The sequence below is a fragment of the Schistocerca cancellata genome, chromosome 2 (assembly GCF_023864275.1).
Source record: "Schistocerca cancellata isolate TAMUIC-IGC-003103 chromosome 2, iqSchCanc2.1, whole genome shotgun sequence".
NCBI classification, from domain to species: domain Eukaryota; kingdom Metazoa; phylum Arthropoda; class Insecta; order Orthoptera; family Acrididae; genus Schistocerca; species Schistocerca cancellata.
This window is the reverse complement of record NC_064627.1, coordinates 690,703,525-690,727,057: the sequence shown is the minus strand read 5'-3', so window position 1 is coordinate 690,727,057 and position 23,533 is coordinate 690,703,525. Positions and strand designations below refer to the sequence as shown.

The window sequence follows — 23,533 nt, the reverse complement described above, 5'->3', positions numbered from 1 at the left end:
GTCATGAGCAGTGAAAATCATGCGCCACAAGGTTTAATATGAAAGTGCAAATTAGAAGAACGTGCAGGTAATCAGTAAATATAAGATCCAACAGGATATAGTGCCGTGGACGCCGAAAAAGTTAAAAGCTTTGCTAAGGGCGACACGATAACTAGAAACATTATTGCCCCGTTGACAGGAGCTGGCCATAATTCTTCGCAAAAATTTTTTCGCACTTCTATACCTACATGACTACTTTAAAATTCACACTTAATTGCTTGGCAAGGGTTCTCAGAATCACTTCCTGAGTTTTATCGACCATCCCGCTCTCTAATAGCATGTGGCAAAAATAAAAATCCAAACCTTTCCGTGCGATCTGTCATATATATATATATATATATATACAATGGTCATTTCTCCTTATGTAGGTTGGCGTCAACAAAATATCTTCTCGTTCAGAGGAGAAAGCTGATGAGCGAAATTTCATGAAAGATCTCGACGCAACGAAAAACTCCATTCTTTGAACACTGCCCTCTGCACAGCAATACCCTAATAGAGGACGGACAAGCGTACTGTACGCAGTCAGTTTAGTAGATCTGTTTCTTTTTTGTTCGCCTTCCTCACTTTTGCGATGGTACCAGTTTAAGCTGTTCGTAGCTGTAATCTCCAGGTGTGTAGTTGAATCGGCAATCTTTACATTTCTGTTATTTACCGTAAAGCCTGCTACTTATCGTATAATCTAAATCTACCCATGCAGAGAACATCACATTCTTTGCTGTTCAGGGTCAATTGCCATTTTTCGCGCCACTGATACCTTGTACAACCCATTTTGGAATTCGTTTAGATGTTCCAGTGCCTTTACTATAAGTTGAACGACAGCATGATCTACAAACAATTCAAGAGGTTTGCTCAGATTGTCTCCTAAATCTCTTTAATTGCTTAAGAACATCGAGGACCTTGAACATTTCCTTTGGGAACCCCAGACACCACTTGACAGCAAAATTGGAATGAGGAAGTATCGTGTGAGAGCAGATTCATCAGTAAGCCTCTGTCTATTTTCCCGTAAAATTTACACTTCAACGAGTACGATGTTGAGGATATTTGTGAAACAGCAATTACAGAGTTGTCGTAAGCAGTGTATGCAAGCGATTCTAAACCAAGAGTTCAGTTCTGTCAGTAAATTATGTTGAACATGCATTGAGACTGGCGGATGCTGTGAGCTGTTCCTCAAGTTTTGCACTCAAAAGTAACCTCTGTGCACGGCGGAGGGTAATTCGTACCACAACTGAGGGTGGGGTGGGATGGGGGTGTAAAAGTGGCGTCGCCTCCTTACTATCTGTAATCTCTCTCGTCTTGCCCTTATTGCCATTAATCCAGATATAAGGCTTGATTTGCGGTTGGACAGCTAAATTAGTCTACTTCTTCATAGAAAGGTTACTCTGTAACCACTGCTCAGATTCAGGACCAGGGTAAAATCGCTGAAAATAAGCAATATTATACCTGATTATAGTTTATTGAACTACCTCTTCTTTCATTTTAGTACGTCCATTGCCTGCAAGCGATAGATTCAACTCTATCAGCTCTGGAAGGAAGGTTGGGGCTCAGCTCCCAGTCGAGTGGCTGCGGTGTACAAGCTCCAACTGGACAATGATAGGGAAGAATATGAGCCGTGTAAATTCTCAACCAAATTTGCCTTAAATAACTTAGGAAAAGCGTAGAAAACAAAAATCTGGCGGTCGGACAGTGATCTGATCTTCGCTCCTCAAAATTCTGATCCAATTGTATAACTACGGCGCCGCATCACGTTTTACACTGACCCTGGCCTAACTGTGAAGTGCAGTGCACTTTTAATCTCATCTATTTTTGGGCAGAAATAACGTGACAATTAGTGCCCTAATGTTGGTCTTTATTCTGTGGCAGGCAATATGCAAAGATCAAAATTCAGCTGTGACATCGCTGAAAGCAGGCAGGCCGAAGTCCGGTAGTAACGGCCTTACGGAATACCAGCGGTGCGACGCTGACCCCGTACTTCTGCCAGACGTCAGTTGAATGGAGAAACGTGTAAACATTTGCATTCCAACGCCCTGTGCCCAGTGAAGAAAGTGCAACGAAGTAACGGCCGGACGAACGAGCGGAGCGGAGCGCGGAATCCGCTGAGGTCTGCCGGGTGAGCCTGACGTGGCCGCGGAGGCGCTGACGTCACCGCGTACTGTACAAACAGCGCCGCACCCAGCCAGGGGGCCGGCGTAACCAGACACCCGACACATTACCACCCACCCTCCCACCCTCCAGCTCACGTGTACAGCCGAGTGCCCGATACTGCAGCTTACTGAATTCTGTAGCCTCGAAATATCTCCAGCTGCTAAGTCTTTGTAGAAGCCGCCCGACTTAAGTGGAGGAGATGGTTAAGTGAATGTGTCAGCAGGCACTGTTCTGCAGAGATACCAAAATCACGATAAGGACGGATGTCAAGCGACCAAAAGCTATACAGATATGATCCATTACATCCATTATTCCGTAATTCCGCTTAGATACTAGCGAAGTTCATCACGTATGGAGAGACGCATTTCGACAATAAGTTCCAATAACGATTAGTGAAGCAACCAGAAGAAAGATGGTGGTGGTATTCACGGAGTGAACAAATCTGGCTATCAATGCCCTTGCTGTTATGAACGAATGAACGATGATTATTTAAAATTAAGTTAAGAACGTAGTTTTCCGCGATGATGCTCTCGGATAAGTGCTTCACGTTTTCTTGGGTGTAGTTTGACAAATTATATTATGGAGACGTCACAAAATCAGGGAACTTCATTGTGCTACGAGAGGTTCCGTTGATGTATGTTAGTAGCGATGCTGATTCCGTTCCACGGTAAGTTAATTCTGCTTATTTTCCTGTAGCGTTTCAGCATGCAGCGCACGTTTTCCAAGTACCACTAGGGGTGTAGTGGCTGCGTCGGTTGCATTAGTAGTTGCTGCACATGCTGTTCTCAACCAGCTTCGTTCATCAAATACAAAAGTATGTTTGGTAAATTCCGTATTGCCGAACACAGGCTCTCAAATGTCCGATTGCGCTTGATGAAACGGAAGTATTATCCCACCGATGTACCTGCTACACAGCTTTGCGTCGCTAAAGAAGCTACAGAGGTCAGAAGATGCTGAAACTTCAACCGCAATATGGAAATGAAGGCTACAGAGAAGTGAGCTGTTATCTACCAGCTACTGGAACCAGCATCGCTACTATTGTTTTACTAACGCGAATTCTTTACAGACGAATGGAAAAACTGGTAGAAGCCGACCTCGGGGAAGATCAGTTTGGGTTCAGTAGAAATATTGGAACACGTGAGGCAATACTGACCCTACGACTTATCTTAACAAATAGATTAAGGAAAGGCAAATCTACGTTTCTCGCATTTGTAGACTTACAGAAAGATTTTGTCAATGTTGACTGGAACACTCTCTTTCAAATTCTGAAGGTGGCAGGGGTAAAATATAAGGAGCGATAGGCTATTTACAATTTGTACAGAAACCATAAGGCAGTTATAATAGTCGAGGGGCATGAAAGGGAAGCAGTGGTTGGGAAGGAAGTGAGACATGGTTGTAGCCTCTCCCCGATGTTATTCAACCTGTATATTGAGCAAGCAATAAAGGAAACAAAAGGAAAGTTCGGAGTAGGTATTAAAATCCATGGAGATGAAATAAAAACTTTGAGGTTCGCCGATGACATTGTAATTCTGTCAGAGACAGCAAAGGACTTGGAAGAGCAGTTGAATGGAATGGACAGTGTCTTGAAAGGAGGATAGAAGATGAACATCAACAAAAGCAAAACGAGGATAATGGAATGTAGTCGAATTAAGTCGGGAGATGCTGAGGGAATTAGATTAGGAAATGAGACTCTTTAAGTAGTAAAGGAGTTTTGCTATTTGGGGAGCAAAATAACTGATGATGGTCGAAGTAGAGAAGATATAAAATGTAGACTGGCAATGGCAAGGAAAGCGTTTCTGAAGAAGAGAAATTTGTTAACATCGAGTATAGATTTCAGTGTCAGGAAGTCGTTTCTGAAAGTATTTGTATGGAGTGTAGCCATGTATGGTTCAATGGCTCTGAGCACTATGGGACTTAACAGCTGTGGTCATCAGCCCCCTAGAACTTAGAACTACTTAAACCTAACTAACCTAAGGACATCACACACATCCACGCCCGAGGCAGGATTCGAACCTGCGACCGTAGCAGTCGCGCGGTTCCGGACTGCGCGCCTAGAACCGCGAGACCACCGCGGCCGACGTAGCCATGTATGGAAGTGAAACGTGGACGATAAATAGTTTAGACAAGAAGAGAATAGAAGCTTTCGAAATGTGTTGCTACAGAAGAATGCTGAAGCTTTGATGGGTAGATCACATAACTAATGAGGAGGTATTGAATAGAATTGGGGAGAAGAGGAGCCTGTGGCACAACTTGACTAGAAGAAGGGATCGGTTGGTAGGACATGTTCTGAGACATCTAGGGATCACCAATTTAGCATTGGAGGGCAGCGTGGAGGGTAAAAATCGTAGAGGGAGACCAAGAGATTCAGAAGGATGTAGACTGCAGTAGGTACTGGGAGATGAAGTAGCTTGCACAGAATAGAGTAGCATGGAGAGCTGCATCAAACCAGTCTCAGGACTGAAGACCACCACCACCACAACAACAACAACAACAACAACAACATATACAAAAGTACCAGATGGCCTAGTAGTGCCATAGTTAACTCTTTAACGATAACGGAGGAAGTCGTTGACAGTTCTGAGTACACAAATAAATCACGTGATAAGAAAACCGAGCAACATTTGTTCAAGAAATAAGTTTCCCTTTCCTGTATCACATAAGGTTGAGTCAGGAATTGGCACCAGTGTGAGATTGCCGTCTGCCGCCCACAGAACTGTGGCTGTGGACAGCAATTTACATCACCTGAATGGCGCCTGACGGATGGAGACCACATCGCGGTGTTATTGGTTAGCCACACTGCGTAGCACGGTCCAATACTGAACCCCCCAAAATCCGTCTGTGATGTGTTTTGGTGAAGGAGTAACTCGATTTCATTGCGTCTGCTGTATTTGTATCATTTCTAGAAATCATCTCCAACCCTAAAACTCGTTAGTTTGAGAAAGACGACAAAAAATTGTCTTTTAAGTTTACCCAAAGAGTTAAAGCAGTCTCTCTCACTGTCCCTCGTTGTTTACGCATATTATACTGTTTAATCGACGGCTGGCGGTGACAGTTTAGTGAAGAGTACTTCTCGGGAGTGGAGTCGCTGGCGCCAAGACAAACATCCGCTTCATTTTTGGCGCGAGTCTCTTCTGCTCCCCCCACCTCCCGACCTAGCACTCCAGGCGCAAGGTTCCAGCGATCTCAGGTGCGACGGACTGTCTCAACTCTCCACGCTCGCCAGGCACCAACGTCTCTCAACCAGCCATCGGGATGGAACCACTCGCCAGATACACGTCTGTCCGCACTTACCGTGAATGTACAATGATGTAAAGTTACCTGTCTGGAGAAGAGCTACGATTGTCTAATAGACCTGAAGGGGTACTAACTCGCTTATTTGCTTTTGTAGCCTGCGGTCGTATTGCGAAACTAAGTATACTTTACTCAATATCAATTTCTAGCTAACTATTGTTCTGTGTGTTTACACATGTAAATGGTATAATGTGGTAGTTACATTAAATATTTCGGAGTCTTCCGTCTTTTTCTACCTACTTCGTTTCGACCATGTGTGGACAGCCGGCCGGTGTGGCCGTGCGGTTAAAGGCGCTTCAGTCTGGAACCGCGTGACCGCTACGGTCGCAGGTTCGAATCCTGCCTCGGGCATGGATGTGTGTGATGTCCTTAGGTTAGTTAGGTTTAATTAGTTCTAAGTTCTAGGCGACTGATGACCTCAGAAGTTAAGTCGCATAGTGCTCAGAGCCATTTGAACCATGTGTGGACAACGTTATTTCAGTCGCGTATTTCTCTGAGGTATAGCTTGCACCCAATACTGTCTTATTCTTTTCCTGGTAGATGATTTTTCTTTCCTCGGCCAATGTATTGCCAGATTTCAGCTTCGGGTCATCTTGAAAATGCTAGTAAAATCCAATTAAGTCACAGTCTCTGTAGTTTTCATTTGTGGTAACTGTGGACCTCGGCGAACCATGACTCCTTGTTTATTTGTCCAGAATATACGTAAAATGCACTTGGTCAGTGCATTTAGGTTCAATTGTATTTTGTGCCCATGCTTGTTGTCAATAGTAATACTCATAAAACATTTTTTACAAGCCAAAATTTATTCGGTACTGCACTGAGTAAGTTGTTCGGAAGTACTACACACGACAGTCGTTATGAAATATATTCGCAGTTGCGAATATGGGCAACCATCGACTATATAATGAATGACAAAATTTGTGCCAAACCGGGACTCTAACCCGGATCTCATGCTTATAGTGAGCGGTCGCCAAAGCACTAGGGTATCCGATCACGACTCACGCCCAGACCCAAACATGCGTCTACAACCAGCACTCTTACATTCATTTGTGCATTCCCGTACAATGTCTGAACAATGGTAGTAACTATGGGAAAAATAGTTTAAGAAATGCTCTTCTTGCAAACGTAAATTTTTATTTGAAAAAAGTGTTTCTCCAAAACGGTACTTACTTTCCAGACATTCCTCGTACTATGCATACGACTGTAACACCAAAAGAACTATTCACTAACGTCTTTATTTAACGAGTCTCCTTTGTTGGTAGACTGTGCTCCTGCAATAGTGGAGCTAACTGCATATCAGCTCCAACCTCCCCCACCATAGCTCCATCCCCGCGGCCCATGCAAACTACACAGAGTATTCCTCCACAATGTAGTTTGTTAACTACACAGCACAGCGCGACCGTAACGGACTGTTATCTCCGAAACATTCGGTCTGCGCTTGATGCAGTTGTACAGGACTGATCTGTAGTTACTTGTTTAAATGGCCATGCAATTTCATAGTAGTTGGCCGGCGGGGACATTAGCTGCTGATTTTACACACACTGACGATTGTTTGACTTTGCCTCTTGCTATTTTCTGTCACAGACAACTCATCCTCCCCCCCCCCCCCCCAACCTCACCATTCGCTCTGGTTCTGATACATTTAATGCAGCCTTCGTGTGGAGGAAGCTCCCTTTTTCTTCTTCATGGCAGCGACGGCCAATGTTGGTGGTAACTGTGGGATTACGGAAAGGGTGTAGTAGTGGTGGCCGGGTGGGGCCCGCCGCTATCTTGGGTGCACGGCGGCGCGCCGCTCCGCGCTATGCCGCCTAAAAATACAGCCGGCGCCCAGAACGACGCCAGTCGCCACTGTCTGCCCGCACTCACCTGCTGCAACCACCCTACATGCCTCGCCACCTGCTGCGCAACCCTAAGCGACAATGTAATCCAGATGCAGCAGCTCGTCGAGGCATGGACTCAACAAGTCGTATGGCAGTCCTCTGCACAAATATTCAGCCAAGCTGCCTCTACAACCATCCATCACGAACTGACCTCTCGATTATGTCCCACAAATGTTCGGTGGGATTCATGTCGAGCTATCTGGTCGGCCAAAATATTCACTCGAATTGTCCACAATGTTCTTCAAGCCAACCGCGAACAATTTTGTTGCGGCGACATGGCATATTGTCATCATAAAAATTCCACCGTTGTTTGGAAACGCCGAGTACATGAATGGTTGCAAATTGTCTACAAGTAGCCGAATAATCATTTCCAGTCAATGATCGGTTCAGTTGAACCGGAGGACCCAGTGCATTCCATGTAAACACAGCCCACGCCATTATGGAGCTACCACCAGTTTGCACAGTGCCTCGTCGACAACTTGGGTTCATGGCTTCGTGGGGTCTGCGCCACAATCTAACCCTATCACCACATCTTACAAACTGAAATCGGGACTCCTCTGGCCAGGCAACGGTTATCCAGTCGTCTAGGGTCCGAACGATATGGTCACGAGCCCAGGAGAGGCTCTACAGGCGAGGTCGTGCCGTTAGAAAAAGCATTCGCATCGGCCGTCTTTTGCCTTAGACCATTAACACCAAATTTCGCGGTACTGTCCTGAATTCCCAATGCGGTAATTTCGCGCAGTGTTGCTTGTCTGTTAGCACTGACAACTTACGTAAACGCCGCTGTTCTAAGTGAAGGACGTCGGCCACTGCGTTGTCCGTGGTGAGAGGTAATACCTGAAATTTGATAAACTCGGCCCTCTTGACACAGTGGATCACGAATTTCGAATTGCCCAACGATTTCCGAAATCCAATTCCCATGCGTCTACCTCAAACTACCATTCTGCGTTCAAAGTCTTAATTCGAGTCGTGCGGTCACAAACACGTCGGAAACCTTTTCACTTAAATCATCCGAGTACAAATGGTATCTCCGCCAGTGCACTGCTCTTATCTATCTTGTGTACGCGATACTACCGCAGCTATAAAAGCGCATATCACTACCCAATGATCTTTGCCATTTCAATAGGTATCACAAGAATAATTTTATATTGAGAAACCAAACCTGGAGCAACCAGCATCCTCTATTATATGCTGTAATTAATCTTTCACAGTCGGAGCCATGATGTCTTTGATCACCGACAGCACATTTCAAGTCTTTATTAAAGTGTTCCAACAACATCTATGGTTGTCGATGCCTTGCCCAGAGTGCTGTTGGCCTGTGTTATCTTTGGCCAAGGAGGAAGTAAAGCAGCATCTCGTGCTGAGTCTCCGCGAGCAATCTGCCCGAGAAACGAGGAAGTGAACGCACTGTCCGCAGGAGTGGGTCGGCGAGCAGCCAGGCTGCGTACCGCAGTCACGGAGGTGCGACCGCTGAGCGACGTGGGCAGGCTGGCTGGCTGCTTCCCTTTCTATCTACCGTTTACGGAATACAGCACCGTCTAGATGCTGTGCCAATCCAGTTTTGGTAAGGATGGATGCGGAAGTGCTTAGCTGCGTTTGCAAGTTGATAAATAGTCGCCACGCGAGTGACTCCTGGAGCTTAAGTTATCGGCTGTTCGCAGAGCTTCACCGTACATGACAGATGCCATTTAGCTTTACTGCTGTAGGGTGGTACGGCAGCGTGTCGACGGGTACCTAAATTATGGTTCCTCCGTGTTTGAGTGAAGCTGTTTCGCAGACATCGTTGATCAGCGTTTGGGTGACGTCGCTTAGTCGACACTTGGCCATTAGTGTAGTTGTCGCTGTCTCTTCCGTCATATTAGTATCATTCGCTGGGTTGAGTTAATGCTGCCTCCTCACGCGAGCTTGTGTCTTTGTTAAACTACGTATGCTAATGTATTAGTCTCTAGTATAAGGGAGAGGTACGTTTTGAATACACTCGTTCGACCTATACTTGAGTATTGCTCATCAGTGTGGGATCCGTACCAGATCGGGTTGACGGAGGAGATAGAGAAGATCCAAAGAAGAGCGGCGCGTTTCGTCACAGGGTTATTTGGTAACCGTGATAGCGTTACGGAGATGTTTAACAAACTCAAGTGGCAGACTCTGCAAGAGAGGCGCTCTGCATCGCGGTGTAGCTTGCTCGCCAGGTTTCGAGAGGGTGCGTTTCTGGATGAGGTATCGAATATATTGCTTCCCCCTACTTATACCTCCCGAGGAGATCACGAATGTAAAATTAGAGAGATTAGAGCGCGCACAGAGGCTTTCAGACAGTCGTTCTTCCCGCGAACCATACGCGACTGGAACAGGAGGGGGAGATAATGACAGTGGCACGTGGGGTGCCCTCCGCCGCACGCCGTTGGGTGGCTTGCGGAGTATAAATGTAGATGTAGATGTAGATGTAGATTGTCACTCAGTCGTCCCCTGTTATAAAATTACTGTTAAGTTCGCTTGTCTTTTGCTTACCTTTGCCTGTAACTGTGTTTCTTAAGTGCTGTAAAGGGCTGTGGTTAATTTGTGAACCTTGACACTATTTGATTCCTTTTAAATATATGCTGCACCGACAGCGCCGAGATTCTGTAGAAGTTACTTTGATATATGTGAAAGCTATTGATCTAATGTTGCAACCATTTCATTGTGTAAGGTTCACTGAGACAGTTGCGCCAAGGTTATGTGAAATGTTCAACCTTTGCCAAGCTAAATGATCTACATTTATTACGTATCTTTTTAGAGTTCCGTGTCTAACAATTGCGAAGTATTTGGAAATTGTCTTTCGTGAGTTTGAAGGAAGAAGCACTACTGATTGCGAAGTTGCTGTTACTGAACTTTTAAGTATTTGTCATAACATTCTTTATTCTGAAATTGGTCATCAGCATACACTTCTGTTATCACTTCTGGTGAACGACTGTTCCTTAATAGTGAATATATGTGGCCGTGTGTTGTTTTTCTATAACGTGACAGAAAGATTACAGCCAAACATTTACTTCCAGTTGTAAGATGAAAGATTTTCCTTATTGCCACATGTGATGAAACATATCTGGAGATTAAACTGTTGTTATCAGATATTGTGAAATCGCTCTTACAATGAAGTGTGATGTTTAGGTACTGTTTTTATTAATAAACGATGAGTTGATATTTGTCCACTAAACCACCAGCACGCTCTACTCCCACACACCCTTGCTCCCTATAAGCACATTCATCCTGCAACAGTTCTTAGGCAATTACGTCATTAAATGAGTATGTCTATCAGCCTTTGTTTCATTTACTATTCCCATTTCCTCGTGATATCACTTTCACATTTCTTATAGTTTAGCATCGCATCCTAAACCTCTTTCAAAAATAAGTTTTGCAGCGCTAGGTATTAACTAACTTTCTAATGTTCACATTCATAACCTCATAGATTGCTCTTCTTAACTTTTGTGCCTTTCTTCAGTTTTCCTAGCTGGGCCTGAAAGTGATCAATATATTATGGAGAAGGCAGTTATAAAAAAGTATGGCAATATATTATGGAGAAGGCAGTTATAAAAAAGTATGGGGCCCAGAAGGTAAGTTTTCATTATTTTCATTTTAGTCTCACCACTGATCTTTGCCTGGTATTCCCAGCTTTCCCAGACGTGATATCAAATGTCCCACAAACCATTCACTGTTTAGGATGTACCTTATAGTTCTTTACTCGCCTCCTCTTTCTCGGACGTCTTCACTGTGTACTTAATGTTTACTGTCCTTAAATGCGCCGGCATTTCAAACCATTCTAATTTTTTCTCTCGTTTATCCATGATCCACGCTACATTTCCATTCATTTTTGTGCTTCAGACGTTCACTTCCGGAAAATTCATCGCCGACAATGATATCAGAGGACCTCCATTGTTGAAAAACATTATGCTTGCGCCAGTTTGCTTCTGCCATTTTGCTTCACAGGCAGAAGAATCGTTTAGCTTCTTGTACTACTTGTATCGCTAGTAATTTTGATTTAACCGAGACGAGATCCTTTTCTACTACTGATCATCACCTCTCTTTGTTAAGCATGAACTATATTATTAGGAACTCAGCGTACTGTCCGTATCGTTTTACACGTTTCACGTCTTTCAAGTTTAGTAGGAGAGGCCTTGCAATCTAATCTGCACTATATTGTGCCGGACAACGAAATCTGGCACACCGCTGTTCACCCACCAAGGGAGATACCGCTCGCTTTAATTTATTAGCAATTTAAGTAGGGTGATATTACGCAGACTATCAATTCAACAAGCAGTTCTTAAGCACCATATGACCATTTATTAATAATTGGAGGCTAGAAAAATGTGGACACAGCACGAATTTATACGAGATTAAAATCAAATTCTAATTGTTGGATCACAGACACAAATTCGCCTGATGTGGCAACAAATTTCATGAGCTCCGTCATTTCAAGTCTTCCCACGCCGCCTGATCTTTAACGATTACTTTCCATTTGAAGCTTCTAGACGCAGTGTAAAAGCGACAGCGGTGCCGGTGGTCACCTGTTTCGCATCATTTTCTACTCCTAAGTCGATTGTGTTGAGTCGATGGTTCTATACTCGTAGCTAACACATTACTACAAAACGGTGACGCATCACCAAAACTGGCTTGCCAATGCAAGCTTTTAGTGTCACTCTAATTAACCAGCCAGAGCAGCAACTTGACTCCCAAGGAACATCGCACCCAGTCTCAAGCCAGTAATCTAGTCAAACGGTGAGTAAATTAATAATTCACCGTATGTTGGCAACATTATTTAGTCAAGTAGCAAGTAAAATGGTTTACTGGTCCCAATGCCAGTACGATGGACAGCATTTTTTTCTATTTCTCTTACTCCAACTCTTTCACCAATGACGTGCCAGGAGATCGGTGTGAAGACTGGTTAATTACATGCTTCAGTCTTCTTTCTCTCTTAGTTAACCTAAGTGGATACGTAGTTACTTTTCATTTACACTCAAATTTTTTAACATTGTACTACGACGGACTTAGCGAACTTTTCCAACTAATGCAGAAGCAGATGATTTACCGAGTCAAACGAGGTGTATTTATGACTTTTCTTACCTAAGAGTTTCGGTTAGTTGGATTTTTACCTCTTGCTTTTTCTAACAGAAAACTGAAGCAAACTTTCCAGCATTCTCACTGAGGGAGAATACTGTTTGTGTCTTCAACTGCGTGTCATTTAGGAAGCACATTGTATGCAATATGCAAATATCTTAGACCAAGCCCTTTTCCTATCTAATATTCCCAATTTCTTCTTTCGCCTCAGACAAGAGAAGGATTATTATCTATTACTTCATTCGTCCTCGCTCTCCCGTATCATCTTGCAAGTCAAAACTATGCCTGACTGGGATTCCATTTCGGGCCCCGAGACTGGTACAATAAGTAACTTCCACCTTGCACACTAATCTTCAGAATTAATTAAGCATGAGGACGTTGTGCAAGATTTTTTGACTGTAAATCAGAAACACATGCGAAAAAGAGGAGACTAGCGTCCCGTCGACAACGAGGTCATTAGAGACGGAGCAAAAGCTCGGATCAGGGAAGGATGGGGAAGAAAATAGGCCGTGCCCTTTGAAAGGAACCATCCCGGCATATGCCTGAGTTGACTGAGGGAAATCACGCAAAACCGAAATCTGGATGGCCGGTCGCGGGTTTGAACCGTCGTCCTCTCGAATGCGAGTCCAAAATGCGAAAAAGAACCTACGGACAGTTTCAGAGTCCAACATGATTTGATACTGTGGATGAGACGTGGGTTCACAGAGTAACGGCAGAAACCATCCAGCACTCAAAGGGATGTACACCGACAGGCATGCACCAGCGGACGAAACATCTGCTCCAAAGTTCATTACTAATTCATTGTTTCTTGGGTTGTGAAAGACATTTACATTATGACTTTGCGGAAGCCAAAGCGCTTATTAAACTCATGATTATTTAGCTATAGAAAAATAAATCCTTTTATCACGAAAAAACGACTAAGGCGTTTTAGTAAGCGGGTATGATGCAATAACTATTTCACTAACCGCCTTATTCACCCCTATTCGACTTCTAAAGAAATGTGTCGCTAGAAAATATTTCTAGTTCAAGAAAGCGCTTCTGATACTGGCATGTGCATCGGGTATCACAGTCTCTCTCCACTCATCATCATACAATACACACATGACCGCGCACAATACGTCAATTGCGATGACCTACGCTCTACAGATATACTACTTAAGACACGGCTGACACGCCGCGAGTAAGAAAGCCACTGAAAGACAACCTATCCCTACTTGGTAGCTGAAACTACACATAGGGGTCTCCCAACCAACAATGCCATAATACTTGTTTAAGGTATTTTGCAGACCTTCCAAAGTCCCGTTAGAGAGATGGAAAACAGTCGATAAAAAACCGCTGAAAAATAAAGACAGACCTTCAATGACGGATTAAAAACTTATGACAATGCTTCTTGAGTTAATTTTGTGCTTGAGTGTGGTAGTGGACCACTCCACCGGCTGTGTTGACTGGCTCTGTAGCGTGGCCGAGCTATGTTAGCCTGGAAGAACAAAACGAGTGTGAAAGCGAATCAAAGAATATGGTAACAGACCTACTGTACGGTAGCCTATTGCGTAAGTTGGCGTCACATTTAATGAATCTTGCCATATACAATGCAATTTTCGCTGTAAAAACTGCAAGGTAAATTAAAATACCAATAACTGGTAATGGGCAAGCCTCCGACTAGTAATTTGATGCATACTAGGACATACATAGCATGAACACGAAAAATGAAAGGTAGGGAGTGGGTCTCCTATATAAGCAAGGAACAGTTGATGTAAAAATAGTCGTGTAGGAGACAGAATCATCATTGCTTAATCGCGCAACGGCTGGTCGCGAGGCGGGACGGCGTTCAAGCCGGGGATGACTCGGCTGCCGCCAAATTACGGCGCGCCACTAACTCAATTACGCGGGGCACGGCAATGCCTGCGCGCCATGCTATTTGGCCCGCGCCGCCAAACGAGCGTCTAGTCGGCTACTCGTTTCGCACGCAGTCGAGAGCCGAGACTGGAGGCACGGTCGGCCGCGCCCACGGGCCTGCTGACGGCTCGTCCCGGACCAGGGGCGCCGACAACGCGCAACAGGCCCAAGGTCGTCCCCACACCGGCAACGTGCTCGCCTTTCCCCCTGCAACACAACGCTCGCACTTCATCACTGGGCGCTTAGCAGACTGGCTACCACGTACTGCTGTCCTCTCCTAATCGTATCCTCCTACACGGCAGTAGCAAAAGTTATTCCAACACCAGGCTATGATGTCTCCATAAGCTTTATCACATTACCCAGAACAGAAACAACATACGTGTCCAACGTTACGTGAAGGATCCATTGAAAAAAATAAATTAAAACTACATCACGTTCTGTTAACAGTTTTGCCTCTATAAAACCGCACAACCACGCTCGATTTTTTTCCCCTCCTGAATCCAGCCTTGAGAATACGCGCGGAGGAAAGGAACGCTCACACTACGTAACTTACTTTAAAATTACATAAATCCTCCGACAGTCAATTACACCACATTATGGCAATACGTGTATCTTCTCCAATTTTTCATCAAAGGGTCCAGCAGAGCTGCTTGGTATTATTATATTAGGCTCTGTAGTAAATAGCAAAGATCACAAGAACATCGAACAGCTGCAGTGCGCTGACAATTTTTACCGGACAATTTCACAGTTGAAAGTCACAACCAGTGCCGAGTTCTACACAAGAATATGTAAAGCCAATCATATAATATTGAGGAGAGCCGAATTCTATCTTCCGTCTCGAGCCGTAATTTCGCTTCCCAATATCATTCCGTGGAAACAATGAAGGCAACCTAATCATTTAGCAAATTCTATTGGAAACAATGTAATGCTATTATCAGCACAGATACTGGCAGCACACACACAGTGCCAGGATAGGCAGTTATAGCAACTTAAGTAAAAAACCTACCCATGTCTGCAGATGACAGCGACCACACCTTCATTAAGTACGTTTTAGATAAGCTTCAGTGACCAGAACGTAGTTTTATAAAACTCGTGAGCACTGAAACTTGGGGCAATATTCCTCATATTTTTATGACACCCTAGGTGGTTGGTAATAGTTCCACTAACCGAACAAAAATCTATACAGAATATAGTAAGATGCCCTTTAAGAATCATCAGCTACTTACGATCAAAGTCTTTATAATGACAGATCAGAATCAAAATACGTATGAGTCATTCATTTCAGTGGGCAGTCAGATACTACCGTATAATTCAGCGCACGAACTCTACGATTTTGTGAAACTTAACTATTTACACGCAGTGTTAAATTAAGTCTTTTCAAAACTGAACACACTCAAAACTTTACTACGCTGCTGTTTTTACTGTCTAGTGATCTTACGAGCAAAACAATTTTACATCATTAAGCTGCCTACAGAAGCTTCTGCCTAGCTGGCAGGTTGTAAAAGTTGCTTATAATCCATACACAATGTAAGTACCAGATCACAGACAGGCAATATCCCTCAGTACAGCGTAACATAAATGCTACTGTTTGCTTTTGTCTATTATTACACAACTTTAGAAACGAAGCATGTAGCAGTCCCTGAAATACATCAAACATGAAAAAAGGTGGTTAGCTGCAACTTAAATCACTGTCCTCTTAAAGTACGGCACAAAAACGGTAGGCATTCAAAATCTGCTGTAAATCATCTGTGAGACACGCGCCTTTGTGGAAACCTCTAGAGATAAGAACACTGGAGTATTTATTTAATTCCTTTAAAAATAAAGTAGCGTACACTAGCGCTAAGTGTGTTTTGTTGCATCTATTCTTAAAAAACAATGGGCTACCTAACATTGGCCTTCGCTACTGCACTATATTAATCTCATTCAGCTCACAATACATAAACAAAAGAGGGGAGAGGAGCTAGATGTCGCCAATGTTCATCCTATGCCACCAACAACTTTTGTTTTTAATGTTATATGAATCGTGCAAGTGTTTACACACTACTTCACAATTAAAACAGTGTTTAACAAGAGAAAGCTTGTCTTAAGCCGGCAGAAGTTATTGTCATATATTTGTATGAAGATAAAATTTTAATCAGGGTGCTTCGATATTGCACATCTCTGCTGCAAAGAAATTATATATACTACGAAGTAAACATTATTATGTCTGTAAATATAGAATCTGCTGTTTGTGCAGTTGGAGATGCAACAAACTATCTCCTTGTCAATCAGGATCTAAGAAATGATTGTCTTCTCACGTCATCTATCAAAGCACGAGATACATTCAGGTAATTTTGCCAGCTGGATAATTCATTTGTAATCTATACTTTTGATACGTTTTAGACAAAAATAAAGGTTAGTGTCTGCGAATAAGAACGAAGTGAGATTATGTTCTATCAGCACAAATATTCCAAGATTGCAGACTATAATGAAAACAGAGCACAACGTTTTTGAATTTGAAAACTGGCGTTTTATCAAATTCTAAACAGGTGCATATGGAACCTGCTGCACAGGTACAACTTAACAGCTTCGTGGGAATTGTTATTTGAAACCCAGTCACTACTTATTGTGCTATACTGAAGTCTATAGCAATGCCCTTACCGTCTTTTATCAAAGATAACATATTAATACTGATGTTTATGATGGCTTAAAAAACTGCAGAGCAATAATAGCTGTAGTTAAAGTACTTACATAAATGAGGCCGGAATAGTATCTGTCCTTCAGGTTGTGCAGCACTGATGCTTCGTTCAAACAGGTTAATTCTGCCATATCCTCAACCTTGTCGAATTTGGGAGGATTCATCTTCTGAATGTCATCCTTCGCTACCAAGACACGTTTACCGGTGTCTTGTATTTCCACTTCAACTTCGTCGCCTCTCTCCCCTTTTATGCCAGCAGCAACAAAGCCGTGCGTTTCGTGAGGAACCCATACTAATCTTTTTTGCGTCCATTCTGCTTGTGTTGCTGGATCATTGAACATATTTCTATCAACAGAAAGATATTTCAGCTCCGGGTCCGACCGGTCTAGCTTCGTATCACTGTCCGCCATGTTTGTGTTTTCTCGAGTAAATTGCTACGTGTAATGCTGAAAAACACGATCCACACGCACTAAAGATGTTTAACACAATAGTTTTGCAGATAAACTGTTTTCTATGTTGACTGAAATCACAAAAACCATAGCATGCGACAGTCAATGGGTCCACCCAACCTCACTGCTTGACAGTTTGAAGGCGAATGCACAACTAAAGTATGACTCTCCTCTGAGGCCGACGCCCGGACTGTAACTCCCTTACCGACCGCTGCAAGCGCTACTGCTTAGGCGGCAGCTCCTGCCGTATGGAGAGTCTTTGTTCAAATACGGAAAATTGTTATCTACGTGTAAGCCCGTCAGTAGTGGGTCGCTTTCACTACCACACCTTTCATGAGAGATCTGAGACAAGATAATCAAGAGAGGGGAGGTCTAATACTGCTGAAAGTACGCTATTTTTCCCTGTAACGGCCATGCACGTACAAGTAACGTTTTTATTCTAACGGTAATCAACGTGTACTTCGGTCTTTTTCTATCTGCAGTTAGCTGTTGCTTTATTCACGTTTTTATTTCAGTCTGAAACCTGAAAAATACACTAAGTTGTCTCGTAACTATCTTTTACACTGGCAGTTACTCTGATTCCAAAAGGATTTTAACAACGATAAATTACGTATACTAACGGTATGTTCCAAGTTTTCAACCCGATAGTTAATTTCGACAGTAAAAATTGGAGTTTTGGGCGGTTAGTTGTGCTTTTGCACAGATATCCTTCGTACTATTTGACTAGCAATACGATTTCATAATCACACTGAAATTAGAGTCTTCTTTCATCTCCACTGAAGATGTTCTTAAAAGAAGAAAGTACTTAAAAGAAAATGTTAACTCAATAAAAAAGTATCCGTGTTAAGTGTAGAAATTCCGTGACCGACAGATAAATGACAGTGCAAGCTGCTCTGCATCATGTGATTATGTCGTAGGTTCATGATTGGCGACGTATAGCCGTAATTGATATCCTGTGTTTTATCTTCCGATAAGACATACAGCATTTTGAGTTTGAAGCGCACATAACATACAGAGAAGCTCACATAATACTGGGTACAGCAAGCTGGTTAAAACCCAAAGTTGACAGCAGTGAGATTTTTGGAGAAAATTTAAGCATATGTCGTAGGAATAGACTAACGGTAAATGGAGGTAGTGTATTTGCCGCAATAGGCACTCAAATGTACAGATATAGAAACTCAAGCAACAAGCGAGACTGTTTGGGCAAGATTCAGTATCAGGGTTGCGGATAATATTATAACTGGATCCTTTTATCGATAACCAGACACACCTCCTGATGTAACCGAAAACTTCAGAGAAAATCACAGTTCGGCAGTACGTTTACATCATCCAATCGCACTGTAATTGTCGGAGGAAACTTTAATCGCCCAGCATTTAAATGTGATAACTGCAGTCCTGTTAGTGGTGGGTGTGGCAAAACATCATGCGAAACATTACTAAATGGCTTGTCTGAAAACTACCTAGAACAGATGTTGAATCCCACCGATGATAGAAATAATTTATATCCAATGACGACAAATAGATGTGACCTATTTGAGGATATCTGCATCGAAGCTGGCATCAGTGACCATGTGGCAGCCGTACCTAAGTACAATGGGCAACCACATCAAACAGAAAAATGCATATGCCATGCACTGGATAGATATGTACCCAGTCAAGGGCGCCAATGCGAAAGTTTGTAGGAGGTAGGGGGCCTAGACATATTGTGGAAGACAAATGGCGACTTGTAAGTAGCCAGGAAAAAGTTCTGTTTTCAACCCTGTCAAAATCCTACGAAATACCGACTTTAGCATATTTTTCTTGAAAGAAAAACACCTCGCTGCTTAATATTTTTTTTCATTTTTCTGGGATCAAGGAGAGGAGGGGTGGAAGGAGGCTTCCCCTTATCCCTGGGCTTGGGCACACATGTACTCAGTAGAACAGTTATAGATGGAATGGACACTCCGCCGTATACAATCATTGCAAAGAAACTCTTTGAAATGAGTCTACTGCATGAAAGGTATAAGTCTATAAGAGAAAGCAGACGACTACAGATAGAGAGGTGTCGAATGAAACGCGTTCCGTTGCAAGAGCAATGCTTGAAGCTTTCAGCGACTACAGTGGCAGAATATTATCGAAACGTCTTTTACAAAACCCAAAGAAATTCTGGTTGTCTGTAAAGGCTGTTAATAGCACCGAACTGAGTGTTCAGCTACTCACGGCCGAGACAGAAATGAAACTGAGGGTAGCAAAGCAAAAGCATAAATTCTCAACTCTTTTTTTCAAATGTTCCATTACTAAGAGAAATAAAGAAGTATTGCCTCAGTCCAATTCTCATACCATTGCAAAGATTAGCGAAGTAGATATTAGTGTCAGTGGCGTCGAGAAACAGCTGAAATCGTTATAACTGTACAAATCCTCACGCCCTGATAGAAACCCTATCAGATTCTATACTGAATTCGTGGCTAAATTAGCCGCCCCCCTCCCCTTTTCTTTAAACCATAATCGACTGTAGATCCCTCGAACAAAAAACCGTATCCAATAGTCAGAAGAAAACTTTGGCCACACTCGTCTACAGGAAGGATAGCGTAAGTCATCCACAAAACTACCGTCCATCCTTGAAACCAATATGTTGTGGCATCTTAGAACGTGTTCTGAGCTCAAATGTACTGAGTGAGATACGCTGAAGAGAATGGCCACCTCAATCCCAATTAGCATGGGGTCCGGAAACATCGATCATGTGAAACTCAACTCGTAATTTACCCACACGACATACTAAAAGCCATGGCAAGGCAGTGAGGTAGACGCAGTAGTCTTCGAGTTCCAAGAAAGCGTTTGACTCGGTATCACATCTGCGCTTATTATCAGAAGTACGACCGTATGGGTTACCAAGCGAAACTGTGACTGGATTTTTTTTGTAGGGAATACGCAGTACGTTATTTTGAATTAAGAGTCATCGTCGGATTAAAAGTAACTTCAGGTACGCCCCAAAAAAGTTTGTTGAGAGACTTGCTGTTCACTTCGTATGCTAATGATTTTGCAGACAATGTTAATAGTAACGTCAGAACTTTGGCAGACAATGAAGTTATCCGTAATGAAGTACTGCCTGAAAGCAGTTGTGCGAGTATTGAGGTAGGGTTTCAAAGTATACAAAGATTGGCAACCCGCTTTAAATATTCTGAAATGTAAAACTGTCCACTTCACAAAACGAAAACAGGACTGTCCTGTGACTACAGTATCAATGCGTCAAAGATGAATCATTTAATTCAGACAAATAATTGGGTGATAACACTTTGTAGGTATATGAAATGGAATGATCACAAAGGCTCAGTCTTAGGTAAAGTAGGTGGCAGACTTAAGTCACTGGTAGAATACTAGGGCAGTGCAATCAGTGTACATAGGAGATTGCTTGCAAATCACTTGTGCGACCTGTCCTAGAATATTGCTCAAGGATTATATTTGGGGTCACGAACGAGTTTCGGCTTATTTTTCGCACCTACGTCACGTTCTCTCTGACAGCCAATGAGTTTTCAGTAACGTGTTGTGAACGTCGTAGCCAATGCGGGCATTAGAAGTGTTCATAGTGAGTTATTTACTAAATTTTTATTCCATTTGTTGGGAGTTGTCATTGCTGACTGTTGTGGCACGTGACAAATTTTACATAAGCAAGCGTGAGACATAACTTGCAAGATAAACTCTTACATCAAGCACAAAGCACGTGTATGCGACTAGCATAAGTGTCGCTTGCAGCCTGCAACAATGCAATCTCCGTCCATGCCTTGATCTGTGCGAACCGCAATCATTTGTGAATCGGACAGCAACAGAAGATATGGAACTGATACAAAGAAAGGGAGCACAGAAGTAGTGAGGCAGCAAGGACACGGCCTCACGTTGCATTGTTGCCAAATTTATTCAACATGACAGATCCAACATGGCGGCGATAGATGTGGTAACTTCACAATGAGTCTTGGCCGGAAGTTCAAATTTTGGAGGGTAAATAGGTCAATTGGGCTGTCTCCACTAACCAAACCCCCTCCCCTCCTTCCCCCTCCTCTCCCCTTCACAAGAAAGTGGCGGGAAAATTTTGGCGGAGAAAATGGCGGGAAAAAAGGACACTTGGGCTACCCCCACTAAACTAAGTCATCAAACCACCACCTCTTCCTTGGAATGGGCAGGAAAAGGACTCAGTCTATACTGGGCTACTGGATATGATGGATGTAAATCTTTATTTTGCATGCAATGTTTATTTAAACGATCTGAGATGTCCTAGGCAGTAGCTTCATACAGTGTGTTCACCATGAGGTCCAGAGTCCAACTGACCTAGTACACAGTACCGTCACCAGATGGCGCTGTCGTCCCTCCTGTGATGTAATCCAAGATGGCGGCCTGATGAAAATGGTGGGAAAAGAACTCAGTCTGTGGTCAACAGCTGGAGAGGAAGGAGTGTACGTCATTTATTTTCAGTGGGAATTTGGAACAATTTATTTAGGGATGGATTTCATAGAGTTTATTTATTACACTGATACAAAACATTCTCTCTGACATGCTTGGGGTCACAGTAAATAGCCTACACACCTGCAAACTACTCCTAAATTACCGAAACAATGCAGAACACTGATGTATGGACATGCAAACAACTCGTCAGTTGCCAAAATAATGCACGAAAATGCTCTGCAAACATGCTCACTAACTATAAACTGTCGAAATATTTAAGAAAAAATGCACTGGAAGTGAGCATGTTTGCAGAGCATTTTCGTGCATTATTTTGGCAACTGACGAGTTGTTTGCATGTCCATACATCAGTGTTCTGCATTGTTTCGGTAATTTAGGAGTCGTTTGCAGGTGTGTAGGCTATTTACTGTGACCCCAAGCATGTCAGAGCGAGTGTTTTGTATCAGTGTAATAAATAAACTCTATGAAATCCATCCCTAAATAAATTGTTCCAAATTCCCACTGAAAATAAATGACGTACACTCCTTCCTCCCCAGCTGTTGGCCACAGACTGAGTTCTTTTCCCACCATTTTTATCAGAAGCTATCTTGGATTACATCACAGGAGGGACGACAGCGCCGTCTGGTGACGATACTGTGTACTAGGTCAGTTGGACTCCGGACCTCACAGTGAACGCACTGGATGGAGCTACTGCCTAGGACAACCCAATTTGTTTAAATAAACAATGCATGCAAAATAAAGACTTACATCCATCCTATCCAGCAGCCCAGTACAGACTGAATCCTTTTCCCGCTAATTCCAAGGAAGAGGTGGTGGTTGGATGACTTAGGTTAGTGGAGGTAGTCCAAATGTCCTTTTTCCCACTATGTCCAAAATTTTCCCGCCATTTTCTTGTGGAGGGTAGAGGAGAGGAGACGGGAGTGGAGGGGGGATGGGAGGAGAGGGGCTTAGGTTAGTGGAGATAGCCCAATTGACCTATTTTCCCGCCAAAATTTGAACTTCCAGTGAAGACTCATTGCGAAGTTGCCACATCTATCGCCGCCATCTTGGATCCGTCATCTTGAATAAATTTGGTAACAATGCAACGTGGGGCCAAATCCTTGTTGCTCCACTATTCACGGATGGTCATGGGTTCGTTCGATCCCTGAGAGAGTGTCACGAAGATACTTGAAGAACTGAACTGACAGGCACTTGAACAGAGACGGGAAGTATCCCTTGAAAACCTACTAAGAAAGTTCAAGAACCAGCTTTCAGTGATGAACACAGGAGTGTATTACAACCTCCTGCGCATCGCTCTCGTAGAGATCCCAAAGACAAGATTAGACTAGTTTCAGAACGCCTAGAGGCATTTAACAATTCCCACTTTCCATACATGAGTGGAACAGAAGAAAGTCCTAATAATTGGTAGAATTTGACGGTTCTTCTGGCATGGACTTCACAGTGGTTTGCAGAGTATAGATGTAAATATAGATTTATAGAACAGTGAATGAAACTGTTTTCATTCTCAGTTCGTCAATGACGTGTGTTTGCATGTGTGACGTGGATCAGCTGGTCGTATGTTTTCGTTTACAAATATCTGTTTTCGTTGTATATCCAGTCATCGTCTAAAACGTTATCAATTATAAAGCAGAATTCTCCAGTTC

The 23,533-nt window shown here is 43.1% G+C and overlaps 1 protein-coding gene across 2 annotated transcripts in view; it reads right to left on the bottom strand.

Moving 5' to 3' along the window:
• Positions 1-17,615, bottom strand: part of LOC126162447 (myosin heavy chain, non-muscle) — a 266,507-nt gene extending 248,892 nt beyond the window's left edge. Inside the window, exon 1 of one of the 2 annotated variants that reach the window (XM_049918962.1) lies at positions 17,064-17,615. In XM_049918962.1, the coding sequence (XP_049774919.1) occupies positions 17,064-17,420 (357 nt within the window). In that variant the 5' untranslated portion in view covers positions 17,421-17,615. The remainder of the gene's footprint in view (positions 1-17,063) is intronic. The other variant, XM_049918961.1, reaches the window with a different exon arrangement.
• Between the last annotated feature and the right edge of the window lie 5,918 nt (positions 17,616-23,533).